The sequence below is a fragment of the Mastigoproctus giganteus genome, chromosome 1 (genome assembly GCF_048544385.1).
Source record: "Mastigoproctus giganteus isolate SK-2022 chromosome 1, ASM4854438v1, whole genome shotgun sequence".
Taxonomy (NCBI): Eukaryota; Metazoa; Arthropoda; class Arachnida; order Uropygi; family Thelyphonidae; genus Mastigoproctus; species Mastigoproctus giganteus.
The window spans coordinates 89375956-89395887 of NC_143575.1; the positions used below are offsets into that span (position 1 = coordinate 89375956).

A 19932-nucleotide genomic window follows, 5' to 3' on the forward strand; every position below is an offset into this window, starting at 1 on the left:
CAGTCAGCGACATCACTCTTAAGTGCTGTGGGATACATCCACTTGCCGAGACAGGGGTGGTCACATGTTTTGGCTCATGAATGTGTCTAATATTAGCAGTGACCTGTATTAGAAATCATATACAATAAATATCACAAGTAGATATCGCTACCATACTGTTGGCCAAGTGCTGCTGCTACAGGAAACGAATGCATCAGTCTCACAAGGTATTTATTGCACATTCATAGCTGCCAACTTTTGATTTTCAAAATGTTGGATATCAGACAACTGTAGGGAGAAGTAAAGCTGGAGATTTCTCAGCCAATATCAGTGACAAATTGGAGGGTTTTTTTTTTTTTGCAAAAAGCAGTTTATCTCAAAAAACAAAATTTTGTGAAAAAAGCAGGTTTCTCCAAAGTTCACACTGAACTAAAAATTAAATTTCAATGACAAAATACACACTTCATATATTAAGATATAGCCATGTATCTAGAACAGTATGCTTTTAAACATTAACTTACCTTGGATTTTTCTCTGTGGATTTCTAAATCGGAATGTCTATTAGACATCAATTGATTATAACTGCTTCAAGAAAGATTGCTGACTCTGCAACAGTCTGGGAACACTGAGTCTGAGTTTTGTTTATAACATTCACACTATTCGAGACTTGGCTGTCAAGAGAATTTCCAACAATAGAAAGAGATCTGAAAACAATTTTTTTCCCCCAACTGCTTAAATATTCTCTGACAATCAGCATTACTATGCGGAATCATTAAAAGAATGACTTGGAATAGTTTGTTATATTTCATGATTCCTCATGCACTTTTAGTTCCATGATCAAGAACCAATGTACATAAATTCCTTTTTTTCATAAAAAAAAATCTGGTAGATTCTCACACCGAAACTGACAGAACTGATGTTGCAAAACATCTACTGCTGTATCTATTTCTTTATTTCTAGCAATACCATGAAGTACTTATCCAAAAAAATATTTCAAACTTAAAAATTACACACTACCAACTGATGAAATCTGTGATACTGCAGCATTTGTAACATTATTTTTCGATGGGAATTTGTTTATCATGTAGTCATATGTGGCCACAAAGTAAGATTCTGTACTTTTTCTCCTCATGGAGAAAAAGTACAGAATCTTCTCCACTTGTTTCAGAATCTACAGAACCTTAGCAGTAGAAATGCCTATAATGAAATCAGAATCTTCCATCTGCTTTACTTTGTTACAGTAATCAATTTCCAAAATAGAAGAGGAAGATTTCAAACCTGTTGGTTAAATAAATTTGAACATTACATTCTTCAATATATCTAGGAGTAATGACCACAGTACACAAATGTGCAGCACATTCAATTGAAGAGCTATGTTCAGATTTTCAAATGTTGGCATAACTTTTGAAAGAGAACAGAGAAACATGAAACCAGAAGAGAAAATCATCAGCACACTTTACACACGAATGAGGATAACATGTCAAGAATTATCAGCTTCCTTGGCCTTGTTTAGGATTGATTTTCTCAAAGTTTGCAATTTAGAAGATTTTTCTTGAGTTCATCAATTTGCCATCTTTCAGAACTTTTGGATCATGACATGGATTTCAATGTGAGTCAGCACCACTCACTAGTGATCACTTGTTATATTTCTTGATCTGGTAACTCTGAAAAATGTACTCATATTGCTTTTCCACCACTTCTAACCTCCTCTTTTACATGTTTTCTGCAACCTAAATATGAGAAAACACGTTCAGTGTACTGTAATTTTTGGAATGTTGAAAAAAAATCAACATTCCAACGTCTGCAGCTTTCCAAAAATTTGTACATAATGGCTCAATTTTTTTTGGAATTAATTGCTAAATGCAAACACTTACTTTTGTGCTGAGTTGTAAATCAGAACAAACTTAAAATTTTATCCATGTGCATAAACTCATAGATGTTTCCAATCAAATTAAATGGTCCAAAGTGGTACTGTTCCACTCTGGCCCACTTAATTGAGAACTATAGGAGGTCATTTGCCTCCAAATACCATAAGATAGGCACTGACCATTTTCTCCTGGATTTTGTACAAACAGCTAGTCAGAGCACAATAGTTTATTGGGACTTTGAGATCATTTTCTGGTTTAGGAAAAGCAAGGATGAATGCCTTACACCAGGAATCCAGAAATGCTCCTGAAGAAAAATTCTATTACATAGAAAGAGCAGTTGATCCATGGATTTTGGTGACAGGTGTTTAATAATTTCATAATGCATGTCATCTGGTTGATAACCCTGCTTTAGTAAGATTTAGAGCTCTTTTTAACTCTTCTACAGTGACTGTCCCGTAATAAGGATAAAAACTCTTAGATTTGAGGATTTCATAAGTTTCATTATATTTAATAAGTTGAAATGAGATCTGGTTGCCCACACAGATAACATTTTCCCCGTGGGCAGGTCCATTCCCAGTTCTTTCCTGACATATAATAGTAATATTATGCGGGGGAATGGTTTTCATTTGTCTTCAGATATGTCTCCTGCAAGCAAAAGACAACTGCCTCATGCTTTTGTAGGAGGGCCTTGATGTCATCAGTATTTCACTAGAATCCACAACAATCTCATTGTATAAATTGTGCCATTATTTTGGCTTGATGGATCCATCATTCAGCTTCCAAAGTGATATGGGTTTATTTTTCTTGGCCTTGGATTTATCCTTTTTTGAGAAACTATGAAGGCTGTTCTGTGTTCGTTTCTTTCTCCACAAAGAGTTCCAAAACTTAAAAATCTGGTAGCTCCTTCACCTCAACATTCATTTCTTTTTGTGTTTCATGGGGTGTGTTAGGTTATTCAAGCTTTTCTCTACCAGTTGTTTTGTTACTGGTGGAGCATAACAGGTACAGATATAGAGATGGCAATCTGATTCTGTGAGGGTTTTTGCAAACTTACTGGCATGCAATGGGAGTAAATGACTCTTTCAGTGAGGGTAGTCATTTCAGTTTGGGTACCTATGAACATTTTCCTGCAAACATCTGGGAGTATAAAGGTTTATTCATACATAGAGGTTTCACTGCTTTTATTGCCTCCTGGTATGATATATTCAGCTCGGTCTTAAGCTTACCTTATGCACTCCTTGGCAGTTAAAGTAAGTGAGTTTTGTAGTTGAACATGATGTTATTCTGTGGTCCTTTGCACCACACTGAGCATATGCAAGAACTCTATGACAGTCCATTTAGAAGTGTCCATATTTCTGAATGCAAAGCACCTTAAAAGGATTTGGTAGATATGGACATACTTGGCAGTCAAGATAGCCAGCTTTAATTGAATTAAGATACATTGGTGAATTAAAAAGTAAGGATGAGGTTTCTAGTGAGCACTAGATTCCCGTCTCTATGGATAAAGGCTCATTTCGCTGCTATCACTCCAAGGTATTATCTCAGAATGGGATGAGAAGTATCTGAAGAACTAATTTCCTCTTCAGATGCTTCAGGACGATCCCATTCTGAATAATACTTCAGAATGAATTCAGTGTCTTGTGGAATGTAACCATGATCTCCATTCCCCTAATATAGGTGGCTCAAAGTAGCTGTTCTGAATGTTTGTCACTTTTGGTCTCTATAGGAATGTCAACAAAACCATCTGACTGATTTAAGAGAGCCTACCAAACCTGGATAAAGAAGAATAACATTTTCCTTGTGAGGTTCTCACTAGTAGAGTGAATTATCAGGTATCAGTGTGTTGGACCTGATGTGTCTTCAGTTTGCTGTCTCTTTGTTGAAGTGATGTTTTGTGTCTCTGATATTATTAGACTATGTTTTCTGGTAGGGATCATGTTTGTCACATAAGAATTTAGACTATCAGGATTCAGAGTGTTTTTAATTTTGTTCAATGCTCAGGCTCCCAACCCAAAAGAGCCCAAAGGGACACAAGCCACTTTACAACCAATAAATGCACTCAGGTGTGAGCTACCAAGGTACCATACCCACACCATCGCCAGCCTGAATCCTGTCTCTCTGACCAAGGTTAGGGGCATGGCACTGACATGGTTGATCATTGTAGGAGAATCCACTAGTCAATTGATCTGCACAAGCCATCCCAGCCAAAGACCAACCATCTTGTCGAAGCAGGTGTAAAAGTGTGTTGAAGTTGTTCCCATCAACCACCAGGATCCCCCTTTCCAAGTTTCCACAGGTCACAACAAACACACCAGATACCTATAATGGTAGCTTGGAACCCAGGCTGTGGATATTGAATCCCACTGATGCTAATCTGGAGCACCAACAGCATCACTGGGAAGTCCCCACACCACATACAGGTGTCACATCAAGGGGTCTGAACATTCTATCAACTCAATGCCATCTGCCTCATTACACAAATAAATTGCACAAGAGCAAAGTTTCAAATAAACTATGGGTAAAATTTTAGCTTACCTTGTCCTTGTAAAAACCACAAACCAATGTAAATTAAAATGAAGTCCCATCGAAAAGAAAGGGAAAGATGCTTCGATGTTGTGGTGAGACTGTCAACTAGAGAAAACAAAATCACACAAAATGTGTCAGCAACCTCCAAATGAATTATGAAAGATCAAAGAAAATATGAAAAAGACAAATTTTTTTTATTTTAAAACATAATGCACATAAAAGAATGACAAAACTAAAAATATACATTTTTGTCAACGTTTAAATTGTTTTATTAAATATAATAAATCAGTGGAAATCACTGGCGCCTCCGTAGCCAGGTGGGCAGGAGCAGTAGTGCATAGCACACGCTTCTTGATTAGCCCGGGGTTCAAGCCTGTACCCACCAAATACGGAGGATGCGGCAGGTCAGGGAATGACCACTGCATATTCCCAGCCCGAACAAAGGGTGAGGGTTGGCGTCAGGAAGGGCATCCGGCTGTAAAAAAAATTGCATGCCAAAACAATAAAAAACGCTGACCCCACATAATAATGAGAAAAAGGCGAGGGGAAAAAAAAAAAAAAAGTGGAAATCACTACCATCACTATACGGTGAATTCAATTTATTGCATTAGTATAAGAAACTGGTGTAAATAATCTCTTTTAAAGTGATACTAAAGTAATCGTAGTAACAGTTTGCCAAGTGGCTCCAATTCATTGTCACACATAATGTAAAAGGTTCATTTCCATTCTAGAAATGTCTTGACATGGTGGTTGTCCAATTTATTGTACCTAATAACGTTATCCAGGCGTGGAGTCTCTTGGTCTGGTTGTGGAAGTTCCCCATCAGATCAAGAGACTCCATGCCTGGATCATGTTAACAGGTAAGCTCTTAAAACTAATTTTGAGAGTAACTCAAGGGATTTTCATAAATTATCTTTATTTATTAATTTATGAGTGAAATCAATAATATAGCAATGGCTTAATTTAACGATACTCAATTATCTGTGTTTTATCACACTGAAGTTATGGGAAAGGTAAAGACATTAAAATGCAATTAAGATTAGAAATATGAAATAGAATTAATTTAAAATATAGAAAAGTTGAGCTACATTAGTAATTTAAGATTAAGCCTGGAGAAAGAAGAAATGCACTGCCCCTTCCCCTGGTTGTCATCTATAAAATCACTATGTAAATGAAAAAATTAAATCTTAAAAGTTGTAACGTAAGAGGCCAAGAGTCTAAACGATAGACTTTCGAAGTATCCATTGTCAGTTGGCTTAAGGTGTGAGCGAAGACAGAGTTTAAAAAGAAGCTTTAAGTCCCCATGATACATTGCTTTAGACACATGGGAATTTGATATGTGCAAGACTCCAACATTGGAAAAAGACTAGCTGGCAATTTTGTATTCAATATATCGAGTGAAGTGTTATGACGGAACCATTCTATTGTTAGCATTTCGTATTGAGTTATTTTATAATTAGATTTTAATTTAATTAAGGTAATGGCGGACTAAACTAACGGATTATGATTGTGAGTCTGTATGTGTTGTGTGAGCTCAGCATTTGACTGATTGGTTCTGAAACTATTGTGATGGTAGTAAGCTCGTGTATTTGCTGTTTTTGATGAACCATATTTTGTAGTCGTGCTGCTTAGGTAGCAAGCATCACAACCTGGTTGACATTTGATAATATACACTATATTTTTAACATCCTGTGTTTGGTATGTGTATGTTTCTCTATTTTTATTGAAAGAAGCACCTAATTTATTATAAGAAGAAAATATTAGTGTGATGTCAGTGCCTGCAAACACTTTACAAAGTTGTGTGGCAAATTGGGTACGGTATGGGGATGCTATTTGGGTGCCCTGTGTGTAATTTCTACAAATGTTACTGGCAAATTAGTTATGGTATGGGAGTACTATTTGGGTACCCTGTGTGTAATTTCTTCAAATGTTACTAACATTTGTAGAAATTACACAGAGGGCACCCAAACAGTACTCCCATACCATAGCCAATTTGCCAGACAACTTCGTAAAGTGTTCGCAGGCACCGACATCATACTAATATTTACTTCTTATAATAAATTTGGTGCTTCCTTCAATAAATATAGAGAAACATACACGTACCACACACAGGATGTTAACAATATAGTATTTCTTATCAAATGTCAACCAGGTTACGATGCTACATAGGCAGTACCACTACAAAATATGGTTCATCAAAAACAGCGAATACACAGGCATACTACCATTACAATAGTTTCAGAACCTATCAGTCAAATACTGAGCTCACACAACACGTACAGGCTCATAATCATAATCCATTAGTTGATTCTGCCATTACCTTAATTAAATTAAAGTCTAATTATAAAATACTTCAATACAAAACGCTAGCAATAGAATAGTTCTGCCATAACACTCCACTCGAAATATTGAATAATACAAAAATTCCAGCTAGTCTTTCTCCAATATGGAGTCTTGAGCATATCAAATTCCCATGTGTCTAAAGCAATGCATCATGGGACTCAGAACTTCTTTTAAAACTGTCTTCACTTGCTCGCACCTTAAGCTAACTGATGATGAATACTTCGAAGTCTACCATTTAGACTGTTGGCCTCTTACGTTACAACTTTTAACATTTTAGCTTTTTCTTAATTTAATATTTTATAGATGACAACCGGGGGGAATGGGTGGTGCACTTCTTCCTCTGGGCTTAATCTTAAATTACTAATGTGGCTCAACTTTTCTATATTTTTAATTAATTCTATTTCCTATTTCTAATCTTAATTAATTGCATTTTAATGTCTTTACCTTTCGTATAACTTCAATGTGATAAAACACAGATAACTGAGGTGAGTACTGATAAATTAAGCCATTGCTATATTATTGATTTGATATAATCTTGGTGTGAACACACCACAGATCACTCTTAAAGGCAAAAAAACTACAATTGTAGTATAAAAGGGCATCATTTTATCTGTATCTCATATTGTGCTCCTCCTTCACAATGAATTGCCATGTATTGCACTACCTCAAATAAGTAACCACCAAAAGAGAAGGCTATTGTTACTTATTCTCAGTGGGCACCACCACACAGATGGCACCGTTTGAAATACGGTATGGAATAAAGATCTCTGTTATCCTCATACTATCCTTATTAGACTTAGGAAAACAAAAAATATGTAAGAAGGTGACAGTAGGAGAGGTAGAGGAAAGAAATGCCGCAGAAGGAAGAAAGGGACAGTTACTCCTTTAACTCACACTACTCAAAAGCTCATAAATTCCTCGAATAGGCAACGCTTCCCCAGTAGAGAAGACTGTTGTTACCTATTCTCAGAAACTCCGTGAATATCAGGCATTCCCTGGTGACCGCTTCAAGGCTATTGGCCTATCATCGGTGGGTGGGCAGGTACCGTGGTATTGCAGACATAACAATCAAGTCGTGAAGATAATCACACAATATAAGAAATGCTAAAAGGTGTACATAATAGCCTTCTAGTAACAATAAAAAAAGTAAACTGCAGCCATTATCAACCCACTGAAGGATGGAGGCCTCCTCAACAATTCACGCCAAGGGAAATGGACCATAACCTGCCACGCTGGTCCAGTGCAGGTTGGCAGATCAACTGTATTTGGCAGTCAGGGGCTTGAACCCCAATCTACTCAAAGAGCATGTGCTAGGCGCAGCCTTCTCTTTTAGTGAAGCGTTACTTATTCGACGTAGTACAATACATGGCAACTCGTTGAAGGAGGAGCACAATATGAGTTACAGATAAAATTACGCCCTTTTACATTACAATTGTAGTTTTTTTGCCTTTAAGAGTGATCTATGGTGTGTTCACACCAATAATATATAGATTATTTGTACTCTTAAACCTATGATGCCTTGTTGCATTGAGTTTAACTTACACATTATCATGTACCCCTTTTAGCATCTCTCATATTGTGTAATTATCTTCACAACTGGATTGTCATGTCTGCAATACCAGGGTACCTGCCCACCCACCGCTGAAAGGCCAACAAGCCTTTCAGCGGTGGGTGGGTTTTGTTGCATTGAGTTTAACTTATACATTATTGATTTGAGTAATTAATATGGTACTTTAAGGTTTACTATAAATTTTTCATTTATGAGTTAATTAAATTATAAGCAAAAGTGGAATAATTATATGACAATTGTACATGTAAAGGACTATAACATAATCAGAACACATTGTACTGTAAATAATCAAATATCATAATCAAATTGAAAACTTGTAGGAATATTCATCAAATAATGTTCTATCCCCCATAGACCTCAAGATGGAAAACAGCAAGTTCCATAAATATACCCATAAGTGTTTGCCATTGAGGTGGTTCAATTCATTTAAAATTGTATAATAATTTTGATAACAAATTACTTAATCTACCATGTGATATAACAGTGTAATGTCTATCAATTGATTGACATAATTTGCATTAGCAGAGGCATATGATGCAAGAAAGCAAGCTTATACAGCATCAGCCGGAAAAAAAAAAAAAAAAAAACTTCCCATCATTTCACCCATCCATTCACTCCTAAAGTTTGTCCACTTCTTCCTTGAATTTATTTAAGCTATCAACTTCCACAACAACAGATGGAAGTTTGTTCCAGCAATCAACTATCAAACCTGGCTAAAGACAAATTTCCACACATCTATTTCACAATTTCCTCAATTTCTGAGCAAGAGGAAGAATCCCATCAACATTGAGCCTGCTCAATCCATTCAAGGCTTCATACACTGCAATCAGATCACCTCACAGGTGTCTAGTCTCTAGATGCTGCAATTCGCAGAACTTAAGCCTTTCTTGGTAAGATCACTCCTTTGTTCCCCTCACCAGTCTTGTTGCCCTTCTCTCTACTCGTTCTAGCAACTCTACATCCTTCCTAAAATGAGGCTTCCAGACCTGTACGCAGTACTCAAGGTTTTACCTGACCATTGCCTTATACAAGGGGATAATCAACTCCTTATCCCTGCTAGCAAGATTCCTTTATATCATTGACAAGATCCCACAGCCTACATTGGCAGCCTGTCTGCACTGCTACGAAAACTTCATATCTGACTGTACAATTACCTCAGGTCTCTTTCATTCTCCACTACCCTGAGTGTACCACCATCCAGATTTTCAAATGTTATACCAACATTTGAAAATCTGAACATAGCTTTTCAAACCAACACACCTCACATCCTCGTATTAAGATCACTACTTCTAAAAATGTTGAAATATGTTATGAGCAAATTTATTTTACCAACAGTTTTTGGATCTTCCACTTTCATTTTGGAATTGATTACCATAGCACGCTAGGAATAAGGGTTTATTCTGACTTAGTCATTGGCATTTCTACAGCCAAGGCCATGTAGAGGCTAAAACAAGAGGAGAAGATTCTGTTCGTGTGCTCAGTGAGAAAATACTTTATAGCTTCACATGACTGCATGGTGCACATGCAACCATGTAGTCACAAAATGATGTTCTTATAAGTGCTGAGTCAGCACAAATTTGATTAACTGCCAATACGTCATTTCCAATTTGAAATTTTTTGTGGGCAGCTTTCCAGTAATTTTTGGTGTTGCTAAAAGACAGGGATGCAATAGTGGATGTTTTGCAACATAATTTCTGCTATTTTTCAGTTTAAGAACCTACCAAATGCTATATAATAAGTACAAATTGACATACTGTTCCTTGGTTGGAAAATTGACAAATGCATAGGGAAGCTTGAAATATAACAGACTAACCCAAGTCATGCTTGGCATTTTAACAATTCCTCATAGCAGTGCTGAGTATGAGAGAATGTTAGCATTAGTAAAAGCACATGATTCAAGAAAGCAAGCTTATATAGCATCAGCCAAAAAAAAAAAAAAAAAAAAACCTTCTCGTTTCACCCATCCACTCGCTCCAAATGTTTGTCTAATTCTGCCTTGAATCTATTTAAGCTATCAACTTCTACAACATCAGATGGAAGTTTGTCCCAGCAATCAACCACCAGCTGACTAAAGGAAAACTTCCGCACATCTATCCTACAACTGTCTTTCCTCAATTTGAATTTGTCCTCTCAGGCAATTATTCTGAGCAAGAGGAAGAATGCCACACTGCTCCAATTTGTGCAGCAGTCTTCCATGTGCAACAGTATCAAAAACTTTTCTAAGATCCAAATATATGATATCAAAATTATTCTTTGTTTATTCCAATAGAAGCAGTGCAAGAATCACTTTGTTATACTAATACTGAATGTTTCTCCTCTTGGCAGCTTATTAGTAACAATCAGGTAGATCACACTCTATGGGTCAGCATTTCCACATTCCAACTAGAGCCTGCCAGGAGTCTTTTTTCTTTCTTCTGATCAGAGCAGTGTAGGAGTTTCTCCGGTTTTTTATATTGCTCTCTTGAAGAGTTTATTTCATTTAGTGGCCAATTTCTTCAAATTCTTTGGAAATAGTTTCTTGCCCTGTGTACCCTTGTAAGGGTACACAGGGCAAGTACAGGACACCACTAGGGGCAGGCATTAAATCTAGGCTGCTTTTACTGCATGGATAGGTTACAGGCTTTAACAATGCTACTTTAGAGTATTGCACGCCAGTTTATAATGCTTCGCCAGTTCACACATCTTTTCTATAGTGTATTATGTCCGTATACAACTGTGCATTCACAGCCTGATGACTGTTATATAGTACAGGCCTGTGCAAACACGTGTTTATGGATATACAGTTTTCTAAAATAAAAAAACAGACTTACAGTTGGAAATTTTCTTGTAAACAGACATCTCTATCCCATACACACACAAAGCGATCTTAACCGAAACAATGCATGTGAAAAAATTTAAATTCCTCTGTGTACATGGTATTTTGAAAAATGAGTAAAAAATTATTCAAAGTTGCTTTTTTTGATGCCACTTTTATTTCAATCTTTTCTGAACACAACTGTGAAAAATTCATTTTTATATATGTTTTTAACATATATTTTAAATTAATGTTTAAAATTAAAATGAAATGTGACCCCAGTCTGTCAATAACAGGTGTGCCCAATGCATGAAACATAATGCGCACATCAACAGCCTGATTCTGGACAATGCTTCAATGTTACAAAGCCAGAGAACATCACCAACTGGAGGAAAGCATACAACAGTAAAGCCAGCTTGATATCAGTAACTGTATATGACAGATGCCACTCAACAATGCATATAATAAATTTAACTTATTCATGAACTTTCCTAATTTAGCAATAATTAACAGAGATTTCTGGAAGGAAATTTTCAGTTGAGAAATCTAGGAAAACAATTTCAAAAACAGTTAACAGCTATAATAATAATTTCAGCTGTGTGCATGGAGTAGATGAATTGCTGAAATATGGTCTGGGGTCTCGTTCACCCAGGATGCCTAGTTCAGCATTCAGGAAACATCATTTGAAATGCTATAATGTTTCTTAAACATCAGCCAAAACTACATGCAGCATGCCAAATGAAAATATCTGAGTATTCATTCTTAAAACTATAGATTCAGACACCACAAAGATCAGAAGTATCATCATTGGCATTCTCAAAAGTGAACTAAATTTTTAGCAAAATTATAGCATTTCTATTCAAAATGTACAATTTTAATCTACTACAGCAATTATCATGTTATGACCACTACTTTTTTTAATTATTATTTTAGGTGTTGTTGTAATGATATGCACTAATCTTGTTTCTCGGCAAAATAATAAACCATTACTGTCTGATGGGTCTAAGAACATTCACTGAAAATGCAATTTATCGAAAAAGCAATTCACCAAATATCTATTCACCGATAAATAAATTAGAATAAGTAACACGGTAATGTTTATTCTTACTCTAGAGCCTGTTATATACAATTAACTGAGAAGGCAAAAAATAAATTTAATTGAAATATATAATAATTATATAAATATTCTTCATATTAAAAATTTAAAGTAGTATTTTAAACAGTGAGGCTTTCACAATACGGTCCACAGTTTTATAGAATTTTTATTGTTAAGAACTGCGTAGAATGGGAAACCAAACCTAAATCTGTTATAACCATTTCTGCAAGAGAAATAAAATCATTTAAACAGATTAAATCTAGGAATTTTGAGACCCTAACCTGTATTTGGCCACTTGAGAAAAACTGAAATTACACCCTTTCCATTGGTTCCTTACTTCTGCAGTGGGGAGCATTTTATTTTAGAAATATTTTCTTTAATGTTAACATTATAACAGTCAGCCAGTTACTTCACAGTATGTTCAAAACTGTTCCTCCAATTTTTTCTCAGCTATACACATTTCATGGTTTAAGAAGTAATGATATGATTTGTTTATATTTGCATTATTACACGACAGACCTGAAAACACATAGATTCAGATGTTACGAGAATTTAGAAAATTAATTCCATCTGCATCACCAGAAACAAAAAAGACTGATTTTGAGACAAGATTTATAAATGCTGTAAACACTGAATTGTGAATGGTAAGACATTAAAGCTCGTGAATGGTAAGACACATAGCTCGAAGACATGATGACAGATGGACTAAGAAAATAACAGAATGGTACCCAAGAGGAGCTAGAAGAAAACCTGGAAGACAAAGGCGGAGATGGATAGATGAAATTCATGAGTTTTTGGGTAGTAAATGGATGGCCAGTGCTCAAAACAGAAGGAACTGGAGAGTTACTGGAGAAGCCTTCATCCTGCAGTGGATTGAAAATGGCTGATGATGATGATGATGAAGACATTAAAGATGTTTTTGACTTTTGCCAACCTATATACTGAAATATTCAGCAAAATGGATTAAAGCAAAAGTACAATACTGATGGCAATTTCGCATTGTCTTAAAATGTTGCAGGCTTTAGCTTTCATGCCTCCAATATATGTTGGAAACACCTTTGAAATATTGTGTGATAGCAATGTATTGCCACCTATAAATGTATAGAATATTTCAATGTGAAGAATATTTATATAATTATTGTATAATTCAATAATTTTTTTTTTTTTTTATCCTCTCGGTGAATTGAATATAACAGGCTCTAAAGCAGCAGTTTCCAACCTTTTTTGAATTGCGAACTCCTTTCGACATAATATTTTTATCGCGAACCACTAAGCCTATATTCTCTGAAATCATAAAATAGTTTTGAATTTTTATTATAAATATTTCCAGTACTACATTTTTTAAGCAATATTACATAATAATATAAAATTATCATTAAGTAACTATACATAGCAATGGTTTTTGAGAATGGAAAAAAAAATTAGTATCAAAAACATATACTTATTTAACACGATACATTGTGGGAAGAACTGATAAGGAATTCTGGGAGATGTGGGTTTTTTTTGGTGGCAATTCTTCTTTATATTTAATTTTATTTTACTTTAGTCTATCTTTGTTTATTATTAGTTATATTTTTATAACTCTTTTAGCACAGCCAGTGTGATATATATCGCACCCAATCCCCCCCACTAACATCCTGGTTGTGGTTGTTGTTATTTAGGAGCATTAGCAACTAAGACCATATTGCTCCGGGGATATGCGGTGGTCATTCCCTGACCTTTCCGCATCCTCCATATTTGGTGGCTCATGGGCTCGAACCCCGGTCTAATCAAGAAGCGTGTGCTACGCACTGCTGCTCCTGCCCACCTGGCTACGGAGGCGCCACTAACATCCTGTCACACATGCTTGCCATGTAAGGGCACATGACCCAAAACACAACTAAATATAAATTTTGAACCTAACCACACAAATTAATATTAAATTATTTAGTAGTTTACAAAAATATACCTATGTAAATTTAAGCAGACACCATTACAAAATTTTTACGAACCCCCTGGAACACTTTCGTGAACCCCTGGGGGTTTGCAAACCACTGGTTGGGAACCGCTGCTCTAGAGTGAAAATAAACATTATTACTGCGTTACTTATTCCAATTTATCAGTGAACTGTGTTTCAGTGAATTGATATTCAGTTAATTGTGGTTGTTTTTTTTTCCAATAAATCATATTTTCAGTGAATTTTCTGGATACCTCGTCTGATACCTACAGACTAATCCAAAATAAAATTTTAAAATATTTAACTTTAAAAATAAAATTCAAAATCATTTTAAAAAGTTTCCAGAAATATTTCGAGTTTAAATGGGTCAGCTACTTACCTATCTTTTTGGCATAAATTGGAACAAAAATATTTACAAGTCGCCCTGCTATTAATAACATGAAGCAAAATAATACTCGTAATTGCAGAGCTACATTCTTTCTGGGCCAGATGAAAGGAGCTAATCGGCGACACTTACTCCAAAAATAGGCAAATGCTGACTGTCTTTGCTGAGAGGTGGAAGTTGCAGTAGTCCCTTCCTCAATTAAAGGCTACCTCAAAAAAAAAAGACAAATGGCACAAAAAACTTAAAATATGAATTAATCTGAAAAATTTTATAATTATGCATTAATTATATATGCACTCACACTGAGATTGCATTTGTTGTTACCTATAATTCCATTAATTATAAATACACTCACACTGAGATTGCATTTGTTGTTACTTATATTTCCATTTTATTAATTGCAATAAACATATTTACTAGATAAAATTAAGACTGCATGTTGTGAAAGGTGTTTATTCATATCTTATGCTAAGAATATTCAGAAAATATATCACTTTTAACATGATGAAAGATTCAAAAGTTTAGGATAGCAGACCAAAAGTTTAATATTAGCATTAGCAAAGGCACATGATGCAAGAAAGCAAGCTTATATAGCATCAGCAAAAAAAACCCTTATTTCACCCATCCACTCGCTCCAAATCTTTGTCAAGTTGTGCCTTGAATCTATTTAAACTATCAACTTCTACGACAGATGGAAGTTTGTTCCAGCAATCAACCACCCGCTGGCTAAAGGCAAACTTCCGCACATCTATCCTACCACCGTCTTTCCTCAATTTCAATTTATGCCCTCTCAGGTGATTATTCTGAGCAAGAGGAAGAATCCCATCTGCATTGAGCATGCTCAAACCATTCAAGGCTTTATACACCTCAATCAGGTCACCTCGCAGGTGCCTAGTCTCCAGACACTGTAATTTGCAAAACTTACGCCTTTCTTCGTAAGAGCAACCCTTTGTTCCATTCACTAATCTTGTTGCCCTTCTCTGTACTCGTTCCAACAGCTCTACGTCCTTCTTAAAATGAGGCCTCCAGACCTGTATACAGTACTCAAGGTGTGGCCTGACCATTGCCTTATACAAGAGGATAATCACCTCCTTATCCCTGCTAGAAAAATTCCTGTATAACATTGACAAGACACCATGAGCTACTCTTACAGACTATCTGCACTGCTCAGAAAACTTCATATCTGCCTGCACAATTACCCCCCAGGTCCTTTTCATTCTTTACCACTGTCAGTGTGGTACCACAGAGTTGATACGTTACTCTGGGTTTACTGCTTCCCATATGCAGTACTTTACATTTGTCAATGTTAAACTTCATTTGCCACCTCTCAGCCCATCTGCTCAACTTTTCTAGATCCTTTTGCAACAGTGTACTGTCCTTAGTGTCATTAACAACCCTGCCAACCTTTGTATCGTCTGCAAACTTGGACATTAAGCCTGATATACCATCATCAATATCATTTATAAATACAGAAAACAACAATGGACCCAATAAAAATTACATAGTAAATATAAATTACTATGTAATTTTTCTTAACAAGTTAATAGCCATGAGACACAGCATTTGTGTCTCACTTTTTTCTTTTAAGTATTAGACCATGTGTAACACTTAGATTACAGTTCACTTCACTGTTTGACTTTATGTAGCATCATAAATTGGGTTAGCTACTTACCTATCTTCAATTTTAATATAAAATAAATCCAGATGACTTTGGCAGATCCAAATATGATTTCAATTCAATTTTTTTTTTTTTTTTTTTTTGGATCTGTCACAGTACATTTGGCATGGTATATCAATAACGGTATAAAATTTTCAAAAAAAAAAAAAAAAAATGGTGGCCCCTAGGAACCTTGTAATAATAACATCATGGAGGCTAGCAGCCTATTAATGTGTAACAGGATCAGCTATAACAGCTTCATTATATCTTCATTTACAGGTGCATTAAATTATAATTTATTTCTAAAAAAACTTATCCATTATCTTTTATTTCTTTTCTGTTTTGCTATAAATTATATTAATTTTGAATTTTCTGAGGCAAGTGGCTTCATTAACCTTTCTTTTAATAAAACCTCTCTCTCTCTCTCTCTCTCTCTCTCTCTCACCCCCCTCTCCTCCCTCCATCCTGTCACTCCAATAATGTAAATTTTGATGTCAAAAAACTTTTTGTAAGCATGTTCCACAACTCCTGAAATTTCACCCTTACCCTTTTCTGCATGTTCTTTTGTGTTCTATACTTGTTTCCCATCTGCACCGTGTTTCTCCAATACAATAAGTCCTCAACTTATGCAATTAATTCGTTCCAGCAATTTCCAAGCAAGTTGAAAAACTGTGTAAGTCGAATAGTGCTTAAATATGATCTATTTTTAACTGTATATTCATTTGAAAGGAAAATTCAAGCAAATCAACTTCTATTTATGAAAACTTTATGGAAATAAAACTTTATTCAATATCCTATCGAGTACATACTCGTGAATAAATATAAAAACGTATCTAATTATCTAAACATATCTAAATGTAATGCTGAAAATACCCATTCTATACTAATCGTTTAATATGTTCTCAGACTCTGGAGATTTTGATGGTGTCTTGAAGTACGTGTCCAATGATGTCTGCATTATATCCCTTTTTTTCTCATCGTAAATCAGTTTGTAGCATGCAACTGCACCATGCACTGCGCAAATCACTTTTTCAAACCGTGTCTGGATCCTGAGCTTTGATGCCAGCTAGTCCATCATTTTAAAGCATTTTGCCATTTCCTTAGCATCAAATCATTTTGATGGTTCAACTTCTTATATGTCCTCTGAAACCTCGTCTTCATTTTTATGGTTATCAAGCTTCATTAAATCTTTATTGCTTAATTCCTTTCTATAACTTTGCAACAATTCAATAGTCATTTTCCTCTAAATGTAATTCCAATGTTCTGGTCATTTCCACAAACTCTCTAATTACATCTTCATTTTCTTCACTTCCCAAAGCATCTTGAACAAACTGGGAAGGGAGTTCCTTCTTCCAAACGGCATTCATGGTTGATACTGTAATTTCACTCCAGGCAGCATCGATGTTTTTAACAGCTTTGTAAATGTCGAATTATTTACAGAACTGCTTCAATGATCTGGCATTCTGTCCTTCAGTGGCCCTTACTGCCTGCCTAAATGTTGTTCATAGATAATACTTTTTGAATGTCTGTATTAGACCCTGATCCATGAGTTGAATGAGGGAAGTTGTATTTGTAGGCAAAAATATAACTTTTATGTTTTCATGATGGTCACACAGTTGCTGGGTGACCAGGTGCATTCTCAACCAGCAGTAATATCTTAAATGGTAGGTTGTTTTCTTGGCAATATTTTTTAACTTCTTGCACAAAACGATGGAGAAACCAGTCCCAAAAAATTTCTTGTGTCACCCATGCTTTTCGATTGGACTTCCACACAACAGGTAGCAATGCCTTTGAAATATTTTTGAAGGCCCTTGGATTTTTGCTATGGTAAACTAACAGTGGTTTAATTTTGCAACCTCCAGCGGTATTTCCACCAAAAAGAAAGATTAATCTGTCCTTTGATACCTTTAATCCTGGCATAGTTTTTTCTTCTTGCGATATGTAAGAACGATCTGAAATTTTTTCCCAATATAAACCAGTCTCGTCTACATTGAAGACCTGTTGCAGAAGGTAATCCTCATTTTTGATAATTTCTGCCAGTCTTGGGGAACACCGTAGCCGCTACTATGTCTGCACTAGCAGCTCACCTATAACTTTGATGTTGTGCAGTTTAGCACGGCCCTTAAATCTTTGAAACCATCCATGGCTTGCAATAAATGTTTCACTAGCAACATTTTCACCACATTTACACTTTAGTTCAGCGGTCCCAAAACTGGGATCCATAAACCAGTTCCAGGGGGTCCACGAAACGACCCTCTGGATCCAGTCAAATTATTCGTTCTATGTATAGCAAATTTATGATAAATAAAGTTATTATTATATATTTATATAAAAATAAGAATAAAGTCGAGTTGTTTTAAACAAAACTTTGAATTTTCATTTAAAAAAAACCAGTGTTCACACACACACACACACACACATATTTTGGGAATCACTGCTTTAGTTCTTCAAAAAGACTCAAAGCTTTTTCTTGTATGAGCATAAGACTCATCAGCATTCATTGTTGTTTCATGTCTTCTATCCAAATCATCAACAATTTTTCCATTTCTTCTATTAATATATAAGCCTCTTCTTTTGGATATGATCATAGATTATGCTGGCACAGAACTTTTTACGTGCTGCATAATCCAAACTTTATCTTTTATAATGGTTCTAACAGTCAATTCATTTGATAAACACGTGCAATGTCCACAAATTTTTTGCAGCTTTCATTTTGTTTAATGATTTCGACTTTAGTCTCCATAGTTATAATGCGCCTCTTCTGATCACTATGATTGCCATTCTCACCATTTTTTTCTTTTCACAGACATATTTAGGGTTTATATTTATTTTGTTTACAACAAGTATAAGTTCACAAGATACAACTTACACTTAAGTGGTTAAGGTGAAAACAAAGCAGCAATGCCACTATGCCACTATCAATTCACATTAGCAGACACTAACATAATCTATTATATTTAAAGTGGCACTAAATGGATGCTGTGGGTAGTTGTAAGCAGAAGTAGCAGAATAGCATATCTACAAACCCGCATAATTCGAATCCGTGTAAGTTGAAGACTTATTGTATATTTTTTTTTTCTACAATTACTTAATTTGGATAAATTACATGACTTCCAATGAAGGAGTAGGATTTTTAATATTTAGACAGATTATTTACCACATCCTTGTACACCAATGCTAGGTGTATAGTAAATAAATTGGATGAATTTAAAGTGCTGGTCAAGATATCAAAGGTGAATTTTGTTGGGATATCAGAGATGTGGTGTCACACAGATATAAGCAGTTCAGAATTACGATTTGGGGAGAACAATGTGTACAGAAAGGATAGACAGGAGGAGGGGTTATGCTGTTAGTTAAGAAACACAAAATCTAAGGAGGTGCATCCAGTGGACATAGATGGACAGTGCAATGTTGAATCAGTTTGGTATGACATAAGCACTGTAAAAGCAAAAATAAGAGTAGGAGTGTGTTATAGGCCTTATGACTCAAATGAGTACAATTAACAATTGCACAGAGAAATAGAGTGGGCTAGTAAATCAGAATGTCTTATAATGGGGGATTTTAACTTCCCAGATATTGACTGGAACTTGTGGGTTGGTCACTCGCACACTAGTAAGACTTTTGTGGATTCATTGGATGATTGTTTTCTGCAGCAGCATGTTCGAGAGGCAACCAGAGAGGGTAATACTCTTGATCTGGTAAACAGCAGTGATCATTTGTGTATTAAGAATTTGCAGATAAAGGAACCACTGGGTGGCAGTGATCACAGTGTACTGAT

At 35.5% G+C, this 19932-nt stretch overlaps 1 protein-coding gene across 1 annotated transcript in view; it reads right to left on the reverse strand.

Annotated features, from left to right (window-relative positions):
* The window catches only part of Hmt-1 (ABC transporter ATP-binding protein/permease Hmt-1), a 257181-nt gene that overhangs the window by 217160 nt on the left and 20089 nt on the right, over positions 1-19932 (reverse strand). Inside the window, exons 4-5 of the mRNA XM_090380934.1 lie at positions 14492-14702; positions 4383-4478 (exon numbers count right to left, since the gene is read on the reverse strand). Coding sequence (XP_090237060.1) covers positions 4383-4478; positions 14492-14702 — 307 coding nt within the window. The remainder of the gene's footprint in view (positions 1-4382; positions 4479-14491; positions 14703-19932) is intronic.